General features: G+C 54.9%; 1 protein-coding gene across 7 annotated transcripts in view; it reads right to left on the reverse strand.

Annotated features, from left to right (window-relative positions):
* Positions 1-19,169, reverse strand: part of LOC137222314 (BLOC-1-related complex subunit 8) — a 34,626-nt gene extending 15,457 nt beyond the window's left edge. For 2 of the 7 annotated variants that reach the window (XR_010942409.1, XM_067733350.1), the window contains exons 1-5: positions 18,606-19,151; positions 14,967-15,079; positions 14,440-14,504; positions 11,629-11,739; positions 10,067-10,142 (exon numbers count right to left, since the gene is read on the reverse strand). Coding sequence is in view for 5 of the 7 variants with exons in the window: in XM_067733350.1 (XP_067589451.1) it covers positions 10,109-10,142; positions 11,629-11,739; positions 14,440-14,504; positions 14,967-15,079; positions 18,606-18,642 (360 nt within the window). In the remaining 2 variants the exon portion in view is untranslated. Of the gene's footprint in view, positions 1-5,368; positions 6,013-6,306; positions 6,578-7,179; positions 8,295-10,066; positions 10,143-11,628; positions 11,740-14,439; positions 14,505-14,966; positions 15,080-18,605 lie in introns of those variants that run through there. The other 5 variants (XR_010942408.1, XM_067733349.1, XM_067733348.1 and 2 more) reach the window with 5 other exon arrangements.
* Positions 19,170-19,245: the final 76 nt, after the last annotated feature.

Genomic DNA, 19,245 nt, shown 5'->3' on the forward strand with positions numbered 1-19,245 from the left:
TGGATGGTGTTGCCAGGTATGGGTGAGCAAGGGGCATCTGGAGACAGAAGAGGGCAGGGAGGCTGCAAGGGGCCTTGGGGATCAGGGTGAAAGAGTGGGCTGTAGAGCAATGGAGAGTCATGGAGGGTGTATGAACGGGGGTGGGGGGTGGCTGCGGTGCAGTTCAGGATTTTCAGCAGACTCCGTGGCTGCTGTGGTGAGAAGTCCTTTGGGAGCAGGAGGCCAGGACAGCGTCCAGTGGGAGAGGGTCGGGGCTCTGATTGTGGAAACTGGACAGAGGCAGGCCTGTGCCCACAGCAGTGACTCATTATCACAACTTGCCTGGACTGTTCCCTTCCGAGGACCCCACCTCAACCTCTGGTGAACCTGAACCTGGAGATCAGGACAGGAAAGCTGACAGGCCTGAGGCTTGCTTGGCCCCTGGCGGAGGGTGGGGTGCGGGTGGGCCTGGATGGGGCTCACAGGCACGTCCACTCGGTCATAGTTCGGAGGGCCCCTCCTGTTACTGAGTGCCTGCTGTCTGCCCGGGCCCATGCTCCCCCTCATTTACACGCAGGACCAGCTTGACTCAGATAGCCCAGTGAAGCGGAGACGGCTGCCCTGTTTTATACAGGAGGAAGCAGGCTCCTTCCCAGGGCCACACGGTGGGACCCCAGATCCTCGCTCAAGCGTGGGCTTATACCACAGGGTTCTCCGGCCATGCCCCAAATTCACCCTCGCCGACCCAGTCTGGGAAGTGGGCCTGGGCACCAGTGGGATCTGAGACACTCATTCCTGAGTTCCCTGGGGCCAGTGAGCAGCCTCACAAGCCCCCCCCCCCACAAGATGCAGGCTCAGCGAGGACCTTTGGGAGGCTGAGAAATGGGACCCAACCACTGTGTACACCCCACTCGGATTCATGGGCCTGGGCTGGGGTGACCTCTCCAACCCCACATGGGATCCCAGGAGTGTGATAAATACTCTCTGACAAATGACATCTGTCTCCAGGTGCATATGTGCCTCTAATATTCCAGAAGGTCAGACCCCCAACATGTCTATACTCATTGCATCTGAGTTGGGGTGACAAATGATTTTAATTCCCTTTCTCCTCTAATTTGCATTTTCTAGATGTCTGCCTGGTTGGGTAATGATTTAATGAAATCAATCATTAGTTGGAGATGGGAAGTAAGATCGGGCTCAAATTGCTCAGGTCACAGGGTCAGAAAGGGGTAGCGATTTGTCTGAGGTCACACAGAGAGGAGAGAGGAAGCTGGGGCCCCTCACTCCTGGCTTTAGTTCTCCTAGGGGCTGAGGGGCAGCCTTGAGCCCGTCCTTTCTCTGAGGGGCCTGCGTGTTTCCACCTGGCCTCAGTCTTCCCTCCTGCAAAGTGGCAGCTTCAGACCAGATAGCGAGTTCCCAGCTCTCGCAGGTGAGACCCCAGGACTCTAAATGTCCCAAAATTCCATTCCCTGGAGGCCAAGATTCACTCCTGGACTCAGATAGGTAGTGGAAGGCAGGTATGGGGACAGGAGGGAGCAAGGCTGACTTCTCCCAAAGCTCCTTTGACCTTTGAAATCAAACCCCATACACTTGTCCTTCTGAGTCTAAATACTTTTTTGAACCCCGTTTCCTTCACCCCAAGAGCCTGAAAGTTCTCATCCCCGACGCCAAAGATCCAGAGGTCCTGACCTTCCCCAGTGAGGATTCTCAGCTGGTCAGGCAGAAGGCCTCAGCTATTTCTGACTTCTTGGGTCTGCAGCTTGGGGACTGGGAATAGCCGGGGACCCCAGTTGGCAACGTCTGCTGCCCTGGACCCTGAGAGAGGCAGAGGGTGGGGACCATGAAAGTAATGCAGCCACGGGCTTGTCATGTGCTGACAACCTCGGAGGGCTGTGACTATCCTTCCTATACCCATGGCCCAGATGGGACACTGAGGCACGGGGAGGAAGTGGCCCAGGCAGCTGTGGTGCCCCACTCAGGGGTCTGGGCCCACCATCCTGCCCTCAACCACAAAGGCATCCTGTGGGCCCAGCTGAGGCCCCACGTTCACTGCATGAGGTGCAAACCCCATGGGGTGGATGAGGGTCATGGCGGTCACAGGCACACGTGGATGTCATGCCACTTGCAGGTCTGGGGCCGCGACACACAAGGGCACACCGACAGCAGGAAGGCATGGGGTCGTGGTTGTGCACAGGGGGCTCCAGGATGCACAAAGGGATGTGACCCAGGAAAGGGGACCACTGTAACTCACAGTCGCATACCAGGGGCTCATGGCACCACAACTTTGGACTCACAATTCCCCAACTGACACAACCCTCAGACACATGCCTTTTGGACACACAACCCCTCAGACATGACACACACTCCTTCAGACATAACTCCTAGACATGCAACCCCTGGGACACTCACCCTTTCAGACACACAACCTCTCAGAACCACAACCCTTGACCGCCCCACCCCCCGAACACAACCCTCAGACTCACACCCCTTGGACACATACCCTTTGGACACACAAATCCAGGACACATAACCTCTCAAACTCACAATCTTAGGACTGCACACCTCTTAGACACAACTCTCCCTCGTACAGCAGGACATTCGGACTTTCAAACTCAACCCAGCCCACAGATGCCATTCAAAGGACACCGCAAAAACCTCGGCCCAACGCAACACGCACCTGCTACACCTGGACCCTTGGACGCTCGCGCACCGACCTGGAGGAAGCAGCTCAGAACCCCGAGCGCCCGGCAGCCGCAGGGGCCTTAGGAGTGGGCGGCCCCGCCCCCGGGAGCTGATTGGGCGGGGCTTAAATTTGCATAGAGGGCGTGCCACGGGCTGCGACGGACGGGCACTCGGGCGTGGCCGGGTCCCGGGAGTTCTGGGGCCCGGGACTCAGACGCGGGAAGACTCTGAGGTGGGGAATAGTATAATGAGGGAGGGGGGCCCGGGAGGGAGCTGGTTCAGACCTGCCAGGCTTCCCCCGATGTCAGTGGGCGACCCTGACCTGCTGAGCCTGACCCTAATTCGGACCCTGTCTGTAACCCCCTGCTATCTCCTACTCTGGACTAACTTCAAACTGAGTGAAATGTAACTCCGACCCGGGACCTGAGGCCCCAGGCACCGAGACTTTCTCGAAGCCAACCCTGACCCTTGCTCTCACCCAAATGGAGGGACTGCAGAGAGGGGCTCTAGGGTCGCTGAGGGACCTCGCCCAGCTGTGTGCCTCCTGCAGCTGAATGTGTGACCCACGTACTTCGACAGGAGGGTAACAGACCCCTCGGTGGCTGGGCGCCCTCCTCCACTTCAAAGGTCAGCTTCCAGGACTGGACCCCCTCCCTGGGATCCCAGCACCACCCAGCACAGGTCCAGGCCCAGAGGGGGATCAGAGCAGGATTAATGAGTGAATCGAGGTGGAAAGAATTACAGGATGAAGATGACTTTTGACTGGGCAATCCTGGAGAAGCCCCCAGTCTGAAGGAGGCAGAGCTACCACATACTCCCTATCCCTGTGGGATCAGAACTGGGCCAGAGGGGTCAGGGAGGGCTTCCCCCAAAGAGGGGTGGAGCATTTATACTGGGCCTTGAAGCATGAGTAGGAGTTTGCCACTGGTAGAAGAAGAGGGAACAGGACTTGCAAAGGTTCAGAGAAAGAGTGCAGAACATTCTTTGGTGGGGGAAGATGAAGCCAGAGCAGTGAGTGGAAGTAGATTGAGCTGGGCACCCAAAGAGAGGCTTGGAGATGGGGGAGGGGGTCCACTGGGGCAGATGAAAGGGGAGAGTAGGTGGGTTGCAATGGCTGCCTGGTGTCCACCTTCTAAGAAGACAACAGGAGGTGATTGGACCACTCAGGGGAGAATATGTGGAGATATTAGTATGTGGGGGACACTGAAGAAGGGAACAGAGACCCTGCCTCTCCCCACACCTCAGTTTCCCCATCTGTGACATGGGCAGTTTGGACCCCCAGCCTGGGCATAGATTTCTCTTTGGACCAAAAAAACTAGGGTTCACACTGTGTCATAAAGGTGGGGATCAGGGTTCCTGCCTCTCCCACCCCGTCTTTGCTGCCCTTCAGTGTCCAACACCAGACACTCAGGTGTCCCAAGAACACACCAGGGCCTAGGCCAGGTTGGAGGCTTCTGCCTGGGCTCAAAGGCACAGAACAAGGCTTGGGGAGTGTGGAGGTGGCTGGGGAGGCCTGGGGCCCTCGAGAGCTGCTCTGTTTACCCAAGACCGCCTGCCTGCCTCTGATGCAACAAGCAGGCTCTGGTTACGTGAGGGCGGCAGCTGGAGCAGCTCTAGGAGCAGCCCGGGCTGGGCCAGCTGGGGTTGCCCACTATGGGCCACACCTCTTGCCCCCTCACCACTGGGGCTTGCTCCTGTGTTCCTGCCCCTGCCACACTGTCTCCTTCCACCACTCATGGTGGAAACACCCTTCCCATTCCGGTCCATACCATCTTCTATCATTCACACCGTTTCCTATAATGGCTCCTTCTTTCTGCCTTTACCCCTGTTCCTGTCCTATACCCTCCCCCATCGCTGGCTGTGTTACCCCATGTGGACCCACACCCCCCACTGGGCCAATCAAGAGTCTCGACCTCAGTCTTCTCAGATGAGGGGACACTCTTAGGTGCTGGAGTAAGAGGTTGGGGGGTTGAAAGGGAGATTTCGGGGGAGAAGGGAATGGAAAAGGCCAGAGAGGAAGATCTGGGAAAGGGGCCTGGAAGACGGGGAAGGTAGAGACAGGGATGGGAAGGTGAGGAGGTGTAGAAGCTGCTCCCCCCAAGTCCCCCTCTCCAGATCCTCTCCCAGAATGTCAACAGGGGAAGCCTTTGAAGGATCCTCCATGGCAAGGACAGTGTGGTCCAATGGGTAGGGCTTCAGGGTTCGAGGACCCTGGGTTCCCATCCCAGCTCTGACTCCCACTCGCTGTGTGACCTCAGGCCAGTCACTTCACCCCTCTGAGCCTGTTTGCTCATGTGAAAAGTGGGGACAATAGTAGTCTCTCCTCTGGGGGGGGAGAAGCGTTTCAAGGTCGGCCTCCAATGCCCCCTCCTCCTCCAAAAGCCTTACCTATCCCCCCTCCCATCTGTTGTTCTGACACCCCCATCCCTCCTTCTACCTGAGCGCTGACCCCGTGGTTTAGAAATGTCTCTGTCCAGCTCTGTCTCCCGGAGCCTGGGCCGTGTGTTGTGGTAGCACAATAGGGGTGTTTCCATGGGTTTCTTGAAGAACTGGAGTCCTGGAGAGGGTCTGAGTAGCGTAGGGGCATGCGGACCAATCTTGGGGCATCCAGAGGCCTTGCTGGGGGATGAGGCAGGGGCCAGGAAGGGGCTTCCCAGGGGCAGGACCCTCAGAGTACAGAGCAGGCCTGAAATAAAAACTAGGACTTGGGGCTTCCCTGGTGGCACAGTGTTTGAGAGTCCGCCTGCCGATGCAGGGGACACGGGTTCATGCCCCGGTCCGGGAAGATCCCACATGCCGCGGAGCGGTGGGCCAGTGAGCCATGGCCGCTGAGCCTGCGCGTCCGGAGCCTGTACTCCGCAACGGGAGAGGCCACAACAGTGAGAGACCCGCGTACCGCAAAAAAAAAAAACAAAAAAAAAAAACAAAAAAAAAACCAGGGGCTAAGAACAAAAAGCCAAAACTCAAGTCTGATTCCCATCCTGACCACTGTGGACCAACTGGAGACAAGTCACCGCCCTCCCGGGCCTCCTTTTACTCCATCCACAAATTTGAAGGAGACTGGTGGAGGGTGGGGGGGACAGTTCCAACACTTAACCCAGGGAGCCCTTCCAGGTTACCCCCACCCGTGGGTGCTAGGCTCCCTACTTGAATGCCCCGTAGCACGGAGAGTTCCCTGTCGCTCTCCTGGCTGCCCACCTATTTCTGGGAGCAAGTCTTAGCGAGCTAGGTCTGGGCATGCCCACACCCTTCACTCCGGGCGGGGGGGGGAGGGGGTAAGTCGGCCAGAGCGTCGAGGCAGATGCGAGGTGTTGCTGCGTAATCTGGCCTTGCAGAGCCTTAGGTCGCTTTCTAGAAAATGGAAGCAAGAACGTATGAAGTGAAAAAGGACGGAGGGTCACGATGCACCCTTCAGGATCGGCCAAGACTGGGGACGGGGGCTTGAATCAGGGGCTAAGAACAGCTTGGTGGCGGAGTGCCCGGCCAAGGCTTTGCCTCTTGCGCCCCCTTGCGGCCGGCAGGGGACGGACGTTCGCCCGGCATGAAAAGCGAGCCGGCCACGCAGAGCAAATAACCAGCATCTCCGTGAGCCCCAGGATTTGGGGTGGTGGGGCATCTAACAACCCACAGTCCTGCACAAACCTCTTTGAGAGTACTGGCTAAGGTCATGTTCAGGGGCCGTGGGTGACAGGGAGCCCTCGGAAGGTCTAGGGCACCTCATGACTGCCCCCCACTAACTCACAGCGCCTGAGCCATCCAAGGCTGCCTCTGGGATACATGCAGTTACCTCACTTAGCTGCCTGTCTGTCCAGCGGGTCTGAGCGCTGGAGCCAGGGTTGGTCTGTCTGGCTCACCAGGGCATCCCCTGGGCAGGCAGGGCCTAGCTCAGAGAGAACCGTCAATGATGGATACATGGCTGCATGGCAGGAGGAGAGATGGACGAGAGGTGCCTTCAGAGTGGGTGGAGAGGGAGGGTGACTCTGTGGGGGTTACACACCAGGCAGGGCCTAAAACAGTGTGAACCTGAGGCTCTTCCCTCCCCCTCAACTGAGCTGGGGCAGGGGGAAGGCATGATGGTAGCACACAGGCCCCCAGTACACCCTAGGAGAGGTGAGAGAGGGCTGACCCTGTTTCCTGGTGGTGGGAGGCAATTATTAATACCTCCTGTGTTCCTGAACCTCCTCCCAAGCCCTCAGGCCCCTCCACAGCCCTGATACCCCACCAGGACCCTCTCTGTCTACCCTAGGGTGCCCTTGGCCTTTGCCACCCCTCTCGCCCAACCACTTCTCTGGGCCAAACTGGGGGATCCTCCCAGAGCAGTGAGCCTGGGACCCACCCTGGCTCTAACCTCGACAACTCAATTCTGCCCTTCTTTATACATTTTGCTGGGCACTTTGTTGGCACACAGCTGGCCTCGGAGGTGTACAAACCATGGGCCATGATCTCCCAGGCTTGGAATTCGCAGGCATCAGATCAGCGTGGGCTCTTCTCAAGTCAGCAGAAACAGACTCAAAGCAATTTTGGCAAATACAGTAATTTTAGGGACTCATGAAACTGAAGAATTGAGATTTTCTAGTGTCAGGTACAGCTGGATCCAGGGCCCCAGGCAATGTTCTCAGGTCCCCTGGTCCATCTGCCGAGCTCACCAACCCCAGAAGGAAGATGGTACTTTTCCAGCAAAATCCTCAGGGAAGATCTCTCATTGGATCGCATGCCCATCTCAAACCAATCACTGTGACCTGGGAGATGGGGGGCTCTGACTAGCCAGGCCAGGGTCCCACATCCACCCCTGGAGTTAGGGTGGCTTCTCCTTATGGTCTGAGCCTGAGGTGGGCATTTCTGCTCGAGGCAGAATGCAGTCCAGGCAGGCAGGTACACGAATGCCTGCCTCAGCCTGTAGAGAAGGTCCAGTCCAGCCTTCCTTGTTGAGATGGAGAAAGGTAGCACCAGGGAGGGTCGGTGCCAGACCCATGTCACACAGCATGTCAGAGGCAGGGCTGGGACCAAACTAGGCCGGGGTCTACTCTTCTCTGTGTGATCTCGCACAAACAATGCCACCTCTTGGAGCTTCTCTTTTCCCTTCTGCATTTGGGTGACACCTGCCTGATAGGGCTGTCTGAGGATGAAAGATGACCCTTGTGAAGCCTCCAGCACAGATCTGGGCACACAGCAGGTGCATGTTCAGGACTGTCATGGTGGCAGTTACTGGTCCGAGGGGCCATGGCCGTGTCCATGGCCAGTGGGGGCGGGTAAGAATCCAGAGGCAGCAAAGCCTCGTCTCAGGACATTCATGGCTGGCCCAGAGGCTCCAGGCAAGAGCAAGAGGAATGCGCTGGCCACACTTACTTGGTCTTCTGTCCCTGCCAAGTCCCACAAGGCTGTGTCCAAGGGTCCAAGCTTTGGTTGGGCTGGGGGGCAAGAGGTGAGTCAAGGCGAGGTCTGAGAGACCCCTAGGGCTGCAGGGTAGCCCTGATGAGGTGGCGTCTGAGGAAAATCCTGGGCAAGGCTGAGGGAAGAGGTGAAGCACTGGGAGTTAGAGGGTCTGGGTGTGAATCCTGGCATTTCCAGTCACTCGCCTCTCTGAGCCTCAGTTTCCTCTTCTGTAAAATGAGGCTGTGTGTAGAGCCCGGGGCCTGGAGAAGCAGGGGAGGCCAGGACTTGATCCTGTGAAGGTCACCTACAACCCTTGGGGGGGGCAGTCTGGGGAGAAGTGGGAGTGGAGGCTCCGAGGTAGGGAGTGGGGCGGCAATTCTGGGGAGCAGAGCAGGGTCTGTAGGTACACAGGTGGGATCGGGCGGAGCCACAGAGCAGTTTGTTCTGAGGGGGCGCGGCAGTAGCAGTAAAATGGCAGATGACCCAGGATGTTCACGCCTTGCCTGGAGGCTCCAGGCAGGAGCAGGAGAAACACACTGACTGTGGACGGGTGGAGAGGGCAGCATCTTTGAGGCTTGAGGGTGGGAGGCACCAGGGCACAGGGGATAGGATGGGGGAGATTTTGGGGTGTGGGTCCAGACTGGTGGGCAACAATGGGTGGGGAAATGGGGTGGGTTGCTGACCCCCTTGGCAGCCCCTCTTGCTCCAGGCCCTCCCAGATGTCCCCCAAGTGACCCCACAGTCTGTGGGATTCCTCATCACCCCGATGCCCAGAGCTAAGCCTGTCACATAGCAAGTGCCCGATAAGAACTCTGACTGCACACCCATGAACTCTGCTGCCTCTTGGCTCTCGGGGCTGCTGCTCTAGGAGTTGTGGGGGCCCTGTCCCCTGCCATGCCTTCCTTGACCCTCTGAGAAGACCTCCACAGCACAGAGCACAATCACAGCAAATGAGCAGGGGGCTGTGAGAGCTACACAAGCTGCGGGCACAGTCAGTCCCTTGGGTACCTCCAATCTGCCTGTGTCTGCCCTGCATGAGCACAGAATAACAAGACACTAGGCCTTTCTTGGTGCCACGCTCTCCTCAGATGGTCAACCACACCTCCCAGTACTGAAGCCCTCCTGCAGTCCTCGCCCATCTGGTCCTGGTCACGTGACTGGCCTTGACCAATGGGACAGCCATAACTGAAGCAAGGGAAGGCTGGATGAACACGTGCACACCGGGCGCCCAACCACCAGGAGAAGCTTGGGCTGTCCTGCTGGAGAGGCCACGTGGAGGACCAGACACCCCCCTCCCCACCAGCAGCAGACAGCACTGGTCAAGGGCCAGATGTGAGGCTACTTCTGACTCTCTGGCCCCATCAAGCTCCCACAAGAGCCACAGGTAGCAGCCAGGTGGGCCCAGCAAAACTGCCCAGCTGAGTCCAACCCAAACTGCACGACGGTAAGCAGGCGAATGATTGGTGTCATAAGCCACTAAGTTTTGGGATAGTTTGTCATGCAGCAGTAGCTGACTGCTACAATACACATCACTCTATGCAGATGCGCCTAATGAGCACTCTGACAGAAGGGAAAAGCAGAGACCAGAGTGAGGAGGGACTTGCTCAGGGTCACACAGCAGGTCAGCAGTAGAATGAAGATTCCAGAGCTGGGTGGATAACAGTCCTGCTGGGCTCTGCCTGAGACAATGTGTTTGGGTAAAGCAAGCAGCTGGCATGTGGAAGGGTATGGAAAACGGGGCTCCCCTCTGTCTTGGGGGGCAGGGGTCCTTGGGATCAGGACAGGGCCTGTGGCCTGGATAAGGGGCAGGAAGATGACAGAGAAAGCACAAGGGAGATGGGCTGACAACAGCCCTGAGCAGCAGAGGGCACAGGTGCCCCTACCCTCTATCCTCCCACGGATGAAACCACTCTACAAGCCTAGGGAGAAAACTCGAGTGGTTAGTCAAGTAGGTCCGTTCTTGGATGCCGAGAACGTGGGTTAGTTCAGAGCAAGGAGCACAGAGAGGCTTCTGGCCTCACTTGGCACTGACCTGAGTCAGAGGGGCCAAAGCACCTCCAAGTCTCTTCCGGGATCAGGCTGAAGAGGGCGGGGGCAGTTCCTCGGGGCTGGAACAAAACATGTGCAGCGTCCATGAGGCTGAGGTCAGAGGCCATGAGGCCTGCTCGGCTAGGCTGGATTGTGCATTGGGGTCACACTCCAGTCCCCCAAGACCCCTGGCCTGAGCCTTCAGGGCATCCTCTGTAAAAATGGGACCAGCGACCCACTTCAGAGGTCGTGCCTGGGCCTCACGTAGGACTGGGAGCTTCAAACCCCCAGGGCTTGCAAAGAGACGCAATAGCAGGTGAGTAGCTACTACGCAAGCTGCTACTGGTGCCTTTCAGAAGCACGGTGCATTTTCGCAACAGCAGGCAGAAGCAGGGCTTCTGGAAGCAGCTGGGAAACTGAGTTAAAAGTAAAAGCTATGGTTTTTGAGGCCCTACTGTGTGTATGGCACTGTGCAAGGCTTGACGCAGTGAACTCCAGTCCCAATGGCTGTCACCCACCCGGGCCAGAGCAGCCAGAGCCAGATGGTTATTTGGTGCAGGGGAACCATCATGAACCCCTCTCACGCTACCCTCAGAGGGCAGGTTGCTGCACATCCCTTCTTACACATTTGCAAGGCCTTTTTGGTTTTTGTTGTTGCTTGTTTTTTGTTTTTAAGGCTTTTTTGGTTTTGACAGTTCTTTTGTCTCAATTATCACAGGCAGCAACACAGTTTTTTTTCTTTCTAAGTGCCTGGTCGGGGACAGGCATACCAGAACCCCACACTGAAGGAGCCAGACACATCTCAAGCTCGAGTGATGGCTTATAGCACGTGTGCATGTGTTTACATGTGTGTTTATTAAGTTATAATGAAAACCAAAACAAAAAGAGCTACTTCTCCAAAAACTCTCTCCCCGGTATGTAAGAACTGTAAGTAGTTTTCATTTTTAGACCGTCTGGTCATTGGCTCAAAGCCTCTTTCAGCTCCGGGCGCCCTCCCAGCTGCCCTCGAGGCCCCTGCCCACCCCCTGAACCCGTCTCCCTTTCGCTCACCCACTGCAGCCACACCCGCCTCAGATGTTCCTCCAACACACCCAGCTCACCAGGCCCCGGGCCTTTGCCCTGCCACTGACGTGCCTGGAGCACCAACCCCGGGTCATCTCTGTCTGCAGGTTGTTCAAGCCTCTGCTCACACCTCTGCCGTCTCCCCAGAGAGGCCCCCCACAGCCCTTTCCTCCTTCACATGTGTCTGAAATGTTCTTGTGTGTTCCGTGTTTACCTGGTTGCTGTGTGTCTCCCCGTGAGGCCACGAGCACACCTTTCTTGGTCACTACCGTGTCCCCAGCACCCAGCCCAGGGCCAGGCACACAGCAGAGCTCAGGAGCTGGGTGCCGAGTGACTGAACTCTCCCACTACAGACGCCAAAGGATGAAAGGAAGTCACTGGCCACCATGAGATGAAGAGAGGGAGTTGTCTAAGGAGCGAGAAGTGGTAGTTCCTGGCTGAGCAGCGAAGGTCCTTACAGCAAGGAGGCTGAGAGCAGCAGGGGCGGGCGGTCCCAGGAACTACCTGTGGCCCTGGGCTGTGGCGTTCATGTGGTCTCGGATGCTGATGGCCTGTTTGAGGAGGCCCTCCACGCTGCGGAAGTAGACGCTGCTGTCGACAAGGTTCTTCACGGCGCTGAAATGGGAGGATGGATCCAGTCAGCGGCACCACGCTCTCTTTGCCCCCCAACCAGAGCTCAGCGGATGCCTGTGCGGGCCAGCACTCATCAGGCACCTGGAGGATTCCATGGGCCTCCCTGAGGGCTCACTGTGGGCTTAAAGATTAGCACTGGATGGCAACATGCAACTTTTGCTTAACGGCTGCTAGACTATCTAATGCTTTGAAGAAGCTATAAGCACGCAAAAGTGACCTCAAAAATATCTTGCTTTCCTCTTAGGTAACCTATTCCTGCCTCTGAAGGAAGCTTGTCAACTGGACTGTGAAAAGCTCTAGAGGTGAGTTTAGACTCATCGCCATTAGAGGGGCACTACTGCAAAGCTGTGCTAAGCTCTGGTGTTGAAGCTACACTGATGGATGTCTAATGAAAATGTCCCTTCCAACAGCACTACAGGAACATATTCACCAAGCCACGTGGGGCCTTGCTAACGCCAGAAAGTTGCCTGTGCAACAACACCTGCAGTAAAAATAAGAGGGTCGTTTTAAAGTCCTGTTAAAGACAAAGAAATCACTCCCATTTATTATCAGTCAGGGACCTGCTTATGGCTATGAGATCAAAAGGCGGGAGCGTCGGCTGTTGCCGCTCCGTTAACTTGCTCATCTGACACCACCAAATGTAGTCAGCTTTCCTAGTGCCCGTCCACCTTGATAAAAAGCTATCTAGGGCTTCCCCGGTGGCGCAGTGGTTGAGCGTCCACCTGCCGATGCAGGGGACATGGGTTCGTGCCCTGGTCCGGGAGGATCCCACATGCCGCGGAGCGGCTGGGCCCGTGAGCCATGGCCGCTGGGCCTGCGCGTCCGGAGCCTGTGCTCCGCAACGGGAGAGGCCACAACAGTGAGAGGCCCGCGTACCGCAAAAAAAAAAAGCTATCTAACGTAAGCTCACTACTGAATAGTTCACCCCAACCAATATACCATTTTAACATCTTTCAGTTTTACACCATTAATGCTGCATAAAGCATTTAGACAACTAAAAGGGCACTTTCATGTCCGTAAAGGAAACAGTCTTTCAGCATTAGAGAAATTCACATCTCACTAAAGAGAAGTGCTCAGAGCTCGGAGCAGACTGGCCCCCTGCCTAGCCTAGGGCTGCTAAGCACTTGAAATATGGTTCATGAGACTGAGGAGCTGAATCTTCCATTGTATTTCATTAAAATTTAAGTGTAAACAGCCACCTGGGATCCGGGCTCCTGCACTGGATAGCACGGCTAGAGGAACTGGGAGAAAGTACAGACTGATTTGTTATTCCTTGAACCTGGACCTTTCTGATGAACTCTGGGCTGTCTGGGAACTATTCAGCAGCTGCGAGAAAAACTCCCATTTCTTTTCTACTCTTCCTGGAGCTAAGGAGGGTGTCTGTGACCACCATCCTCAGGAAGATGCCATCTGTCTGGGTCACCCTCCCGTCCCAGCGGAAGGGCCAAGGCTGGTGAAGGCAGAACTCCCAGCAGCACGACTTCCTGTCAAGGAACCTTTGCCCACACAACAGAAACAGGCAGGCAAACCGCACAGTGCCACGGAAGAGAGCTGCTAGGGAGTATCCAGCCTCCACCAAAACAACCCACAGCCCAAGCCAGGGGCAAACAGCACTCCTAATTAAAGTCGCCAACTCCTAAAGCAAACGGAACAAGCCAGGTCATGAAATACAGTCATGGGGAACAGAACCAACAGGAGCACAGGAGGCAAGGCTGGCAAAGCTGCAACAATGGGAAGAAACACCAACTACTGCTTTTTATTCTCAGGCACGTCTTTCACTTGGGGTTAAAAAATCTGGATATTTAGAGAAAGTTAAACAAAAATAATAAATGGTATATCCACGGTCACAGAAGCTTTATTCATAGTAGCCAAAACATGGAAGCAACCCAGATGTCCATCAACAGATGAATGGATAAACAAAATGTGGTCCATCCATATGATAGAATATTACTCAGCCCTAAAAAAGGAAATTCTGACACATGCTACAACATGGATGAACCTTGAAGACATTACAGTAAGTGAAAGAAGTTGGTCCCAGAAAGACAAATACTGTATGATTCCACCTATGTGAGGTTCCTAGAATAGTCAGATTCTTCGACAGAAAGCAGAATGGTGGGTGCCAGGAATGGGGGGCGGGAAACAGGGAGTTAGTGTTTAATGGGGACAGAGTTGCAGTTTTGCAAGATGAAAAGAATTCTGGAGACGGATGGTGGGGATAGTTGCACAGCATTATGAGTGTATTTAATACCACTGAACTGTACACTTAAAAATGGTTAAGATGATGAATTTGCATCTTAACCACAAGATAAAAAATTGAAAAGAAATAAACATTAAAAAATAAACAGTCATGTTCATGTTTTGGCCCTCCCCCCAGCTGCCATCCACCCCACCAGCCAGTCTGTGGTCCCCAACTGTGGGTGGGAAACATTGGCCCCTTGAGGCACCTCCTGGAGTCCTTATCAGCCCCTCCTGTGACAGATGGGGAGGGGCTGAGGGCCAGAAGAAGCCAGCAAATAGCGAGAAGCACAGGTCTGGGCTGGAATTTTGCCCTGTGGCCAGGTGAGTCCAGATCCGCATGCCTCTACTCAGGCAGGGCAAGGCTCACGGGCAGCTGGCTGAGATGCCCCTGAACACCGGGGCATAACAGGGTGATCGCGGCAGCGCGGAGGCTGTGGCGCTCACCTGCAGGCGTACTCCACCGTGTAGATGGCTCCCTGGCTTTGCTCCTCCCACCGCTGCATGTCAGCCTGCAGGGGGTTGGGGGCTGTTAGCAGGGGTGGCTGCGACCTCCATCCTCCCAGCTCTCTGGGATGGAGCACCCGAACACCAATCCCCATGGCTGTAGAGAGCAGCCCCCTCCAGCCCCTGATCTTTCCTCCTGCCACTCCCACCCCTCATCAGTCTGGGCCTTCTGTGAACACATGGCGACTATGGCTCAGGCCCTTTGAGCAGGCTGTTCTCTCTGCCTGGCATATCCTTCCCTCACACGGCTGCCTCCTTCTCACCACACAGGTCACAACTAATGCAGACCCTGCTGTCCCCTTCTTCCAAATCTGCCCCAGATCTGTCCACCCAGCCCCTATCTCGGCTGGTGACCATGTGCCTCCTTGCTGGTGTCCCAGCCTTGACCCCTGCACCAACAGAGTAGGCCCCAGCTCACAAGGTGCAGACCCTGGGAGAGGTCGGTGGCTGGGGCAGGGACGGCTCACCTTATGCTGGGCCAGCTCAGGCAGAGAGCGGCGCACGTGCTCCTGCAGCCGGTACAGGGCCACGGATGGCTCGTTGGCCAGGACGTAGACACTCTCAGTGAACTTGTCTGTTACTGGGTCCAGGGTCGACAGTCGGCAAAGTGGGACAGGAGGGTAGGGGGGACAGGGGGTCAAGGAGACAAAGCATCAGACTCCTGGTTGCTCAACCCGTGAGTCCAGCCAGAGTAAAGAGAAGTATCCAGTGTCCCTCCCAGTGGCTGGGTCACCTGTGGCCCCGGTGATGGGTTGCAGGAGATGGTCACAGCAGGGCCGAACAACTCCATCTGGGAGTCACAAAAGGGCCTTAATCTTTTTTTTTTAAATAAATGTATGTATGTATGTATGTATGTATGTATGTATGTATGTATGTATGTATTTATGGCTGTGTTGGGTCTTCGTTGCTGCGTGCGGGCTTTCTCTAGTTGTGGCGAGCAGGGGGGCTACTCTTCGTTGTAGTGCGCGGGCTTCTCATCGAGGTGGCTTCTCTTGTTGTGGAGCACGGGCTCTAGGCGCACGGGCTTCAGTAGTTGTGGCACGTGGGCTCAGTAGTTGTGGCTCGCGGGCTCTAGAGCGCAGGGCTTCAACCTTGATGACATTAATGTGTCCAGTGAATTCATGATCTTTCCCTTCCCAAACCCACTTACAGTGGACACTGCTACCACCTGCTCGGATCTACTCACATTCCTTTTACCCCAGTGACAAAATCCAAGATTCTTCTTCAGATGCCCACTGGCTACCAGACCCAAAAGTGCCTGGATGTTTACATGGGTGGATGGCTCTCAGCCATGACTGACCACCGAGGGGTAGGAAAGCCCATGTCCTGTGCTGTGTGTCGAAACAACTCAGAGGTGTGACCCATCCCTGTGAGCTCCCCTGTGGGAACAGACTGTGGCTTCTTTCTGCAGGATTTTACCTGAGGTCACTCCTTGGTCAGCTTCCTCCCCGGCCCTGTCCTGTTTGCCCCCTCTCCTCTGTGGGGTTCTCTTGGTAGGTTGACTACACACAAATCCTCATCCCAGGGTCTGCTTCAACAAACAGCAGCCAGCTGGTTGTCCTTGCCCTTCCTACCCCATCAATGAGCAGACCCTGCTTGTTCTGTCGCAAAACAAAGCTCAGAACTCACCCATTCTTTTTTTTTTTTATGCTGTACGTGGGCCTCTCACCGTTGTGGCCTCTCCCATTGCGGAGCACAGGCTCTGGACGCGCAGGCTCAGCGGCCATGGCTCATGCGCCCAGCCGCTCCACGGCATGTGGGATCTTCCCGGACCGGGGCACGAACTCGTGTCCCCTGCATCGGCAGGTGGACTCTCAACCACTGAGCCACCAGGGAAGCCCCAGAACTCACCCATTCTTAACACTGTACTGCCCTCACTGGTCCAGACATAGCTGTCTCCCACCTGGATGCCAAACTCAGCTGCTCTCTGGTCTCCCCGCGCCCACTCCTGCCAACAATCCAATCCCCACAAAACAGATGGCATGAGCTCCTAAAGAATATATCAGATATGTCTTTCCCTTGGTTGAAACACTCCCATCAGCCAGAAATTAAATCTGCCTTCCTTAACATGGCCCTTAAGGCCCTGTATGTTCTACCTGCTGTTACCCGCCTCTGCCCTCCTCAGCCACTGCCCCAGGCACAATGGCCTCCTAGCTGGTCCTTGGACACTCGGCACTGTTGAAAAGAACTTTCTGCGATGATGGAAAGTTTCTATAATCTATACTGCCCAATATGGTAGCCACTAGTCACATATGGCTACTGAACACTTGAAATGTGACTGATGTGACTCAGAAACTGAATTTTAAATTTTATCTAACTTTAATTAATTTAAATATGCATAAGTACTGTGACCAGTAGCTACTGTATTGCAGCACAGCTCTGAATACTTTGCCACCTCAGGGCCCTCATACCTGTTGATCCCACCACTGACATTGCGTCCCTCCCCCCCAACCATCATTTCTCTTAATCCCTCATGTCTCAGCTCAAATGTCACCTCCTGGGCAAGGCCTTCCCTAATCACCAAGCTTAATCAGATGTCCCTTCACCTTCACTCTCAGCCTCAGCACTTTGTTCATTTCCCTTATGCTTAAAATCTCACTCTATTTTTTTCTTAAATTTTATATTGGAGTACAGTTGATTTACAATGTTGTGTTAGTTTCAGGTGTAAAAATTCTCATTCTTTATTAGGTTACATGTTTACCTAAAATTTGATTTGTGAGGGCATGGGCTTCTCTGAGCCTGTTTCCTCATATACAAAAATGGAAAGATAAAGGTACCACCTCAAGGTTTGTTACAGAGATGGACCCTATGCTATTGTGCAGGGCAGTGTAGTTTGTGAGGGAGAGAACCCACGTGTGTCTGGGAGTCAAGGGAGGATGTCTATGAGTCTGTCCAGTTTGGGTTTGTCCAGATCACCACGGTGTCCTGACTCAGGCAGAGCCCAGCCTGCCACCTCCAAACTATGTGTCCTCTTACCTTCTTAGGCCTCCTTGTTTTGAAAATGAGCACAGTAGCTTACACCTCACAGTGCTAATATGAAGGATATGGAATTACATGTATTTGTGACTTCTAAATAATTAACTAGTGGGAGTTGCCTGGTAGCCTAGTGGTTAGGATTCCGGGCTTTCACTGCTGTGGCCCGGGGTTCAATCCCTGGTGGGGGAACTGAGATTTCACAAACTGGGTAGCACAGCCAAAAACAAACGATAAACAAATAAATTTGTTAAAAAAAAAAAAAGAAAATATTAACTAGTAATAACATATATAATAAAGTATCAAAGACATTTATACTTTAAAAATAACTTGTGGCATTTTGTAATTTGTAACTATGTGATTTACATATATTTGATAAGTCGATGTAAACGTATGCAAATGCATAAATACAAAGGAAACAATACGCACAGCAACTGCCACGCCCCATGCGTTCTTCCAATGCTTTACAGATATCAGATTACTGGGGGCTTCCCTGGGGGGCTTCCCTGGTGGTGCAGTGGTTAAGAATCCCCTTGCCAATGCCGGAGACACGGGTCCCAGCCCTGGTCGGAGGAGATTCCACACGCCGCGGAGCAACTAAGCACGGGTTTTACAACTACTGAGCCTGCGCTCTACAGCCCGTGAGCCACAACTACTGAACCTGTGTGCCACAACTACTGAGCCTGTGTGCCACAACTACCGAAGCCCGCGCGCCTAGAGCCCGTGCTCCGCAACAAGAGAAGCCACCGCAGTGAGAAGCCTCCGCACCGCAAGTAAGAGTAGCCCCCACTCACCGCAACTAGAGAAAGCCCGCACAGCAACCAAGACACAACACAGCCAAAAGTAAATAAATAAAATTTAAAAATATTTATCAAGTTACTGAATTATCACAACAATTTTATGGGGGGAGGGAGGGAGGGAGTCTATTATACTCTCCATTCTACAGATGACAAAATCGAGGCACAGAGACTTTCTAAAGGTTTCAAAACTAGTTAGCGGCCGAGCCGCGATTTCGTGGCAGTTCAATCACACCTCTCAAACGCTCCCTCCGCGCCTTGGCCCCCTCCCGCCCCCAGTCTGGTCGCCCTTTTGCGAGTTCCTGACCCCTCCGCCCGCCCGGGGCCCCACACCACCTTTCTTTCCCTTGAGCTGCATCTCCGGTTCCTCCATAGTGGCTGCGGCCCTATTTCGAGGACAGGAACCGGAAGTCTGGGGTGGAGACAGCTGCCTAAACCATCCCTGGGAAACTAGGGCACCGCATTTCTCCAGTTCCGCTACTCATTGGCCTGCCCTCCTCGATCTTTAGTCTACCCAGACAGGAGAAGGGCTGTGAGTTAGAAACTGGGGAAAGAGGCAATCGGCAGGTGGGTGAAGAGGGGCCGGGAACCCCTTGAAGCTCCAGGAGGGACACTCAGGCAGGGGAAGGGCGCCCTCCTTTACCGAACCCCTTTTCCGGGGGCATATTGGGGGAATACTCCACACAGTGCCCACTTCGGGCCGTATAAACTCCCTTCTTGTACCTCTCTGCTGCCACCAAATCCCTGCACACACTCCTGAGCCCCCAGGACCGCACAGGAGACATTGTTATGGACGGGGACGCCGTCTGTCCGAAGGTGGAGCCACTTGGCTCCGTCTGGGAAAACCTGTGGGTGGTGTTGGGAGTGAGGGAGGAGAAGGTCAGGGAACTCTTCAGAGCCCTCTGAGGCCCCGCCCACCCCTCCCGTTCCTACTAGGCTCCCTCCCGAGCGGCGGGGACGAGGAAGCGCAGGCGCA

The sequence above is a fragment of the Pseudorca crassidens genome, chromosome 3 (genome assembly GCF_039906515.1).
Source record: "Pseudorca crassidens isolate mPseCra1 chromosome 3, mPseCra1.hap1, whole genome shotgun sequence".
Taxonomy (NCBI): Eukaryota; Metazoa; Chordata; class Mammalia; order Artiodactyla; family Delphinidae; genus Pseudorca; species Pseudorca crassidens.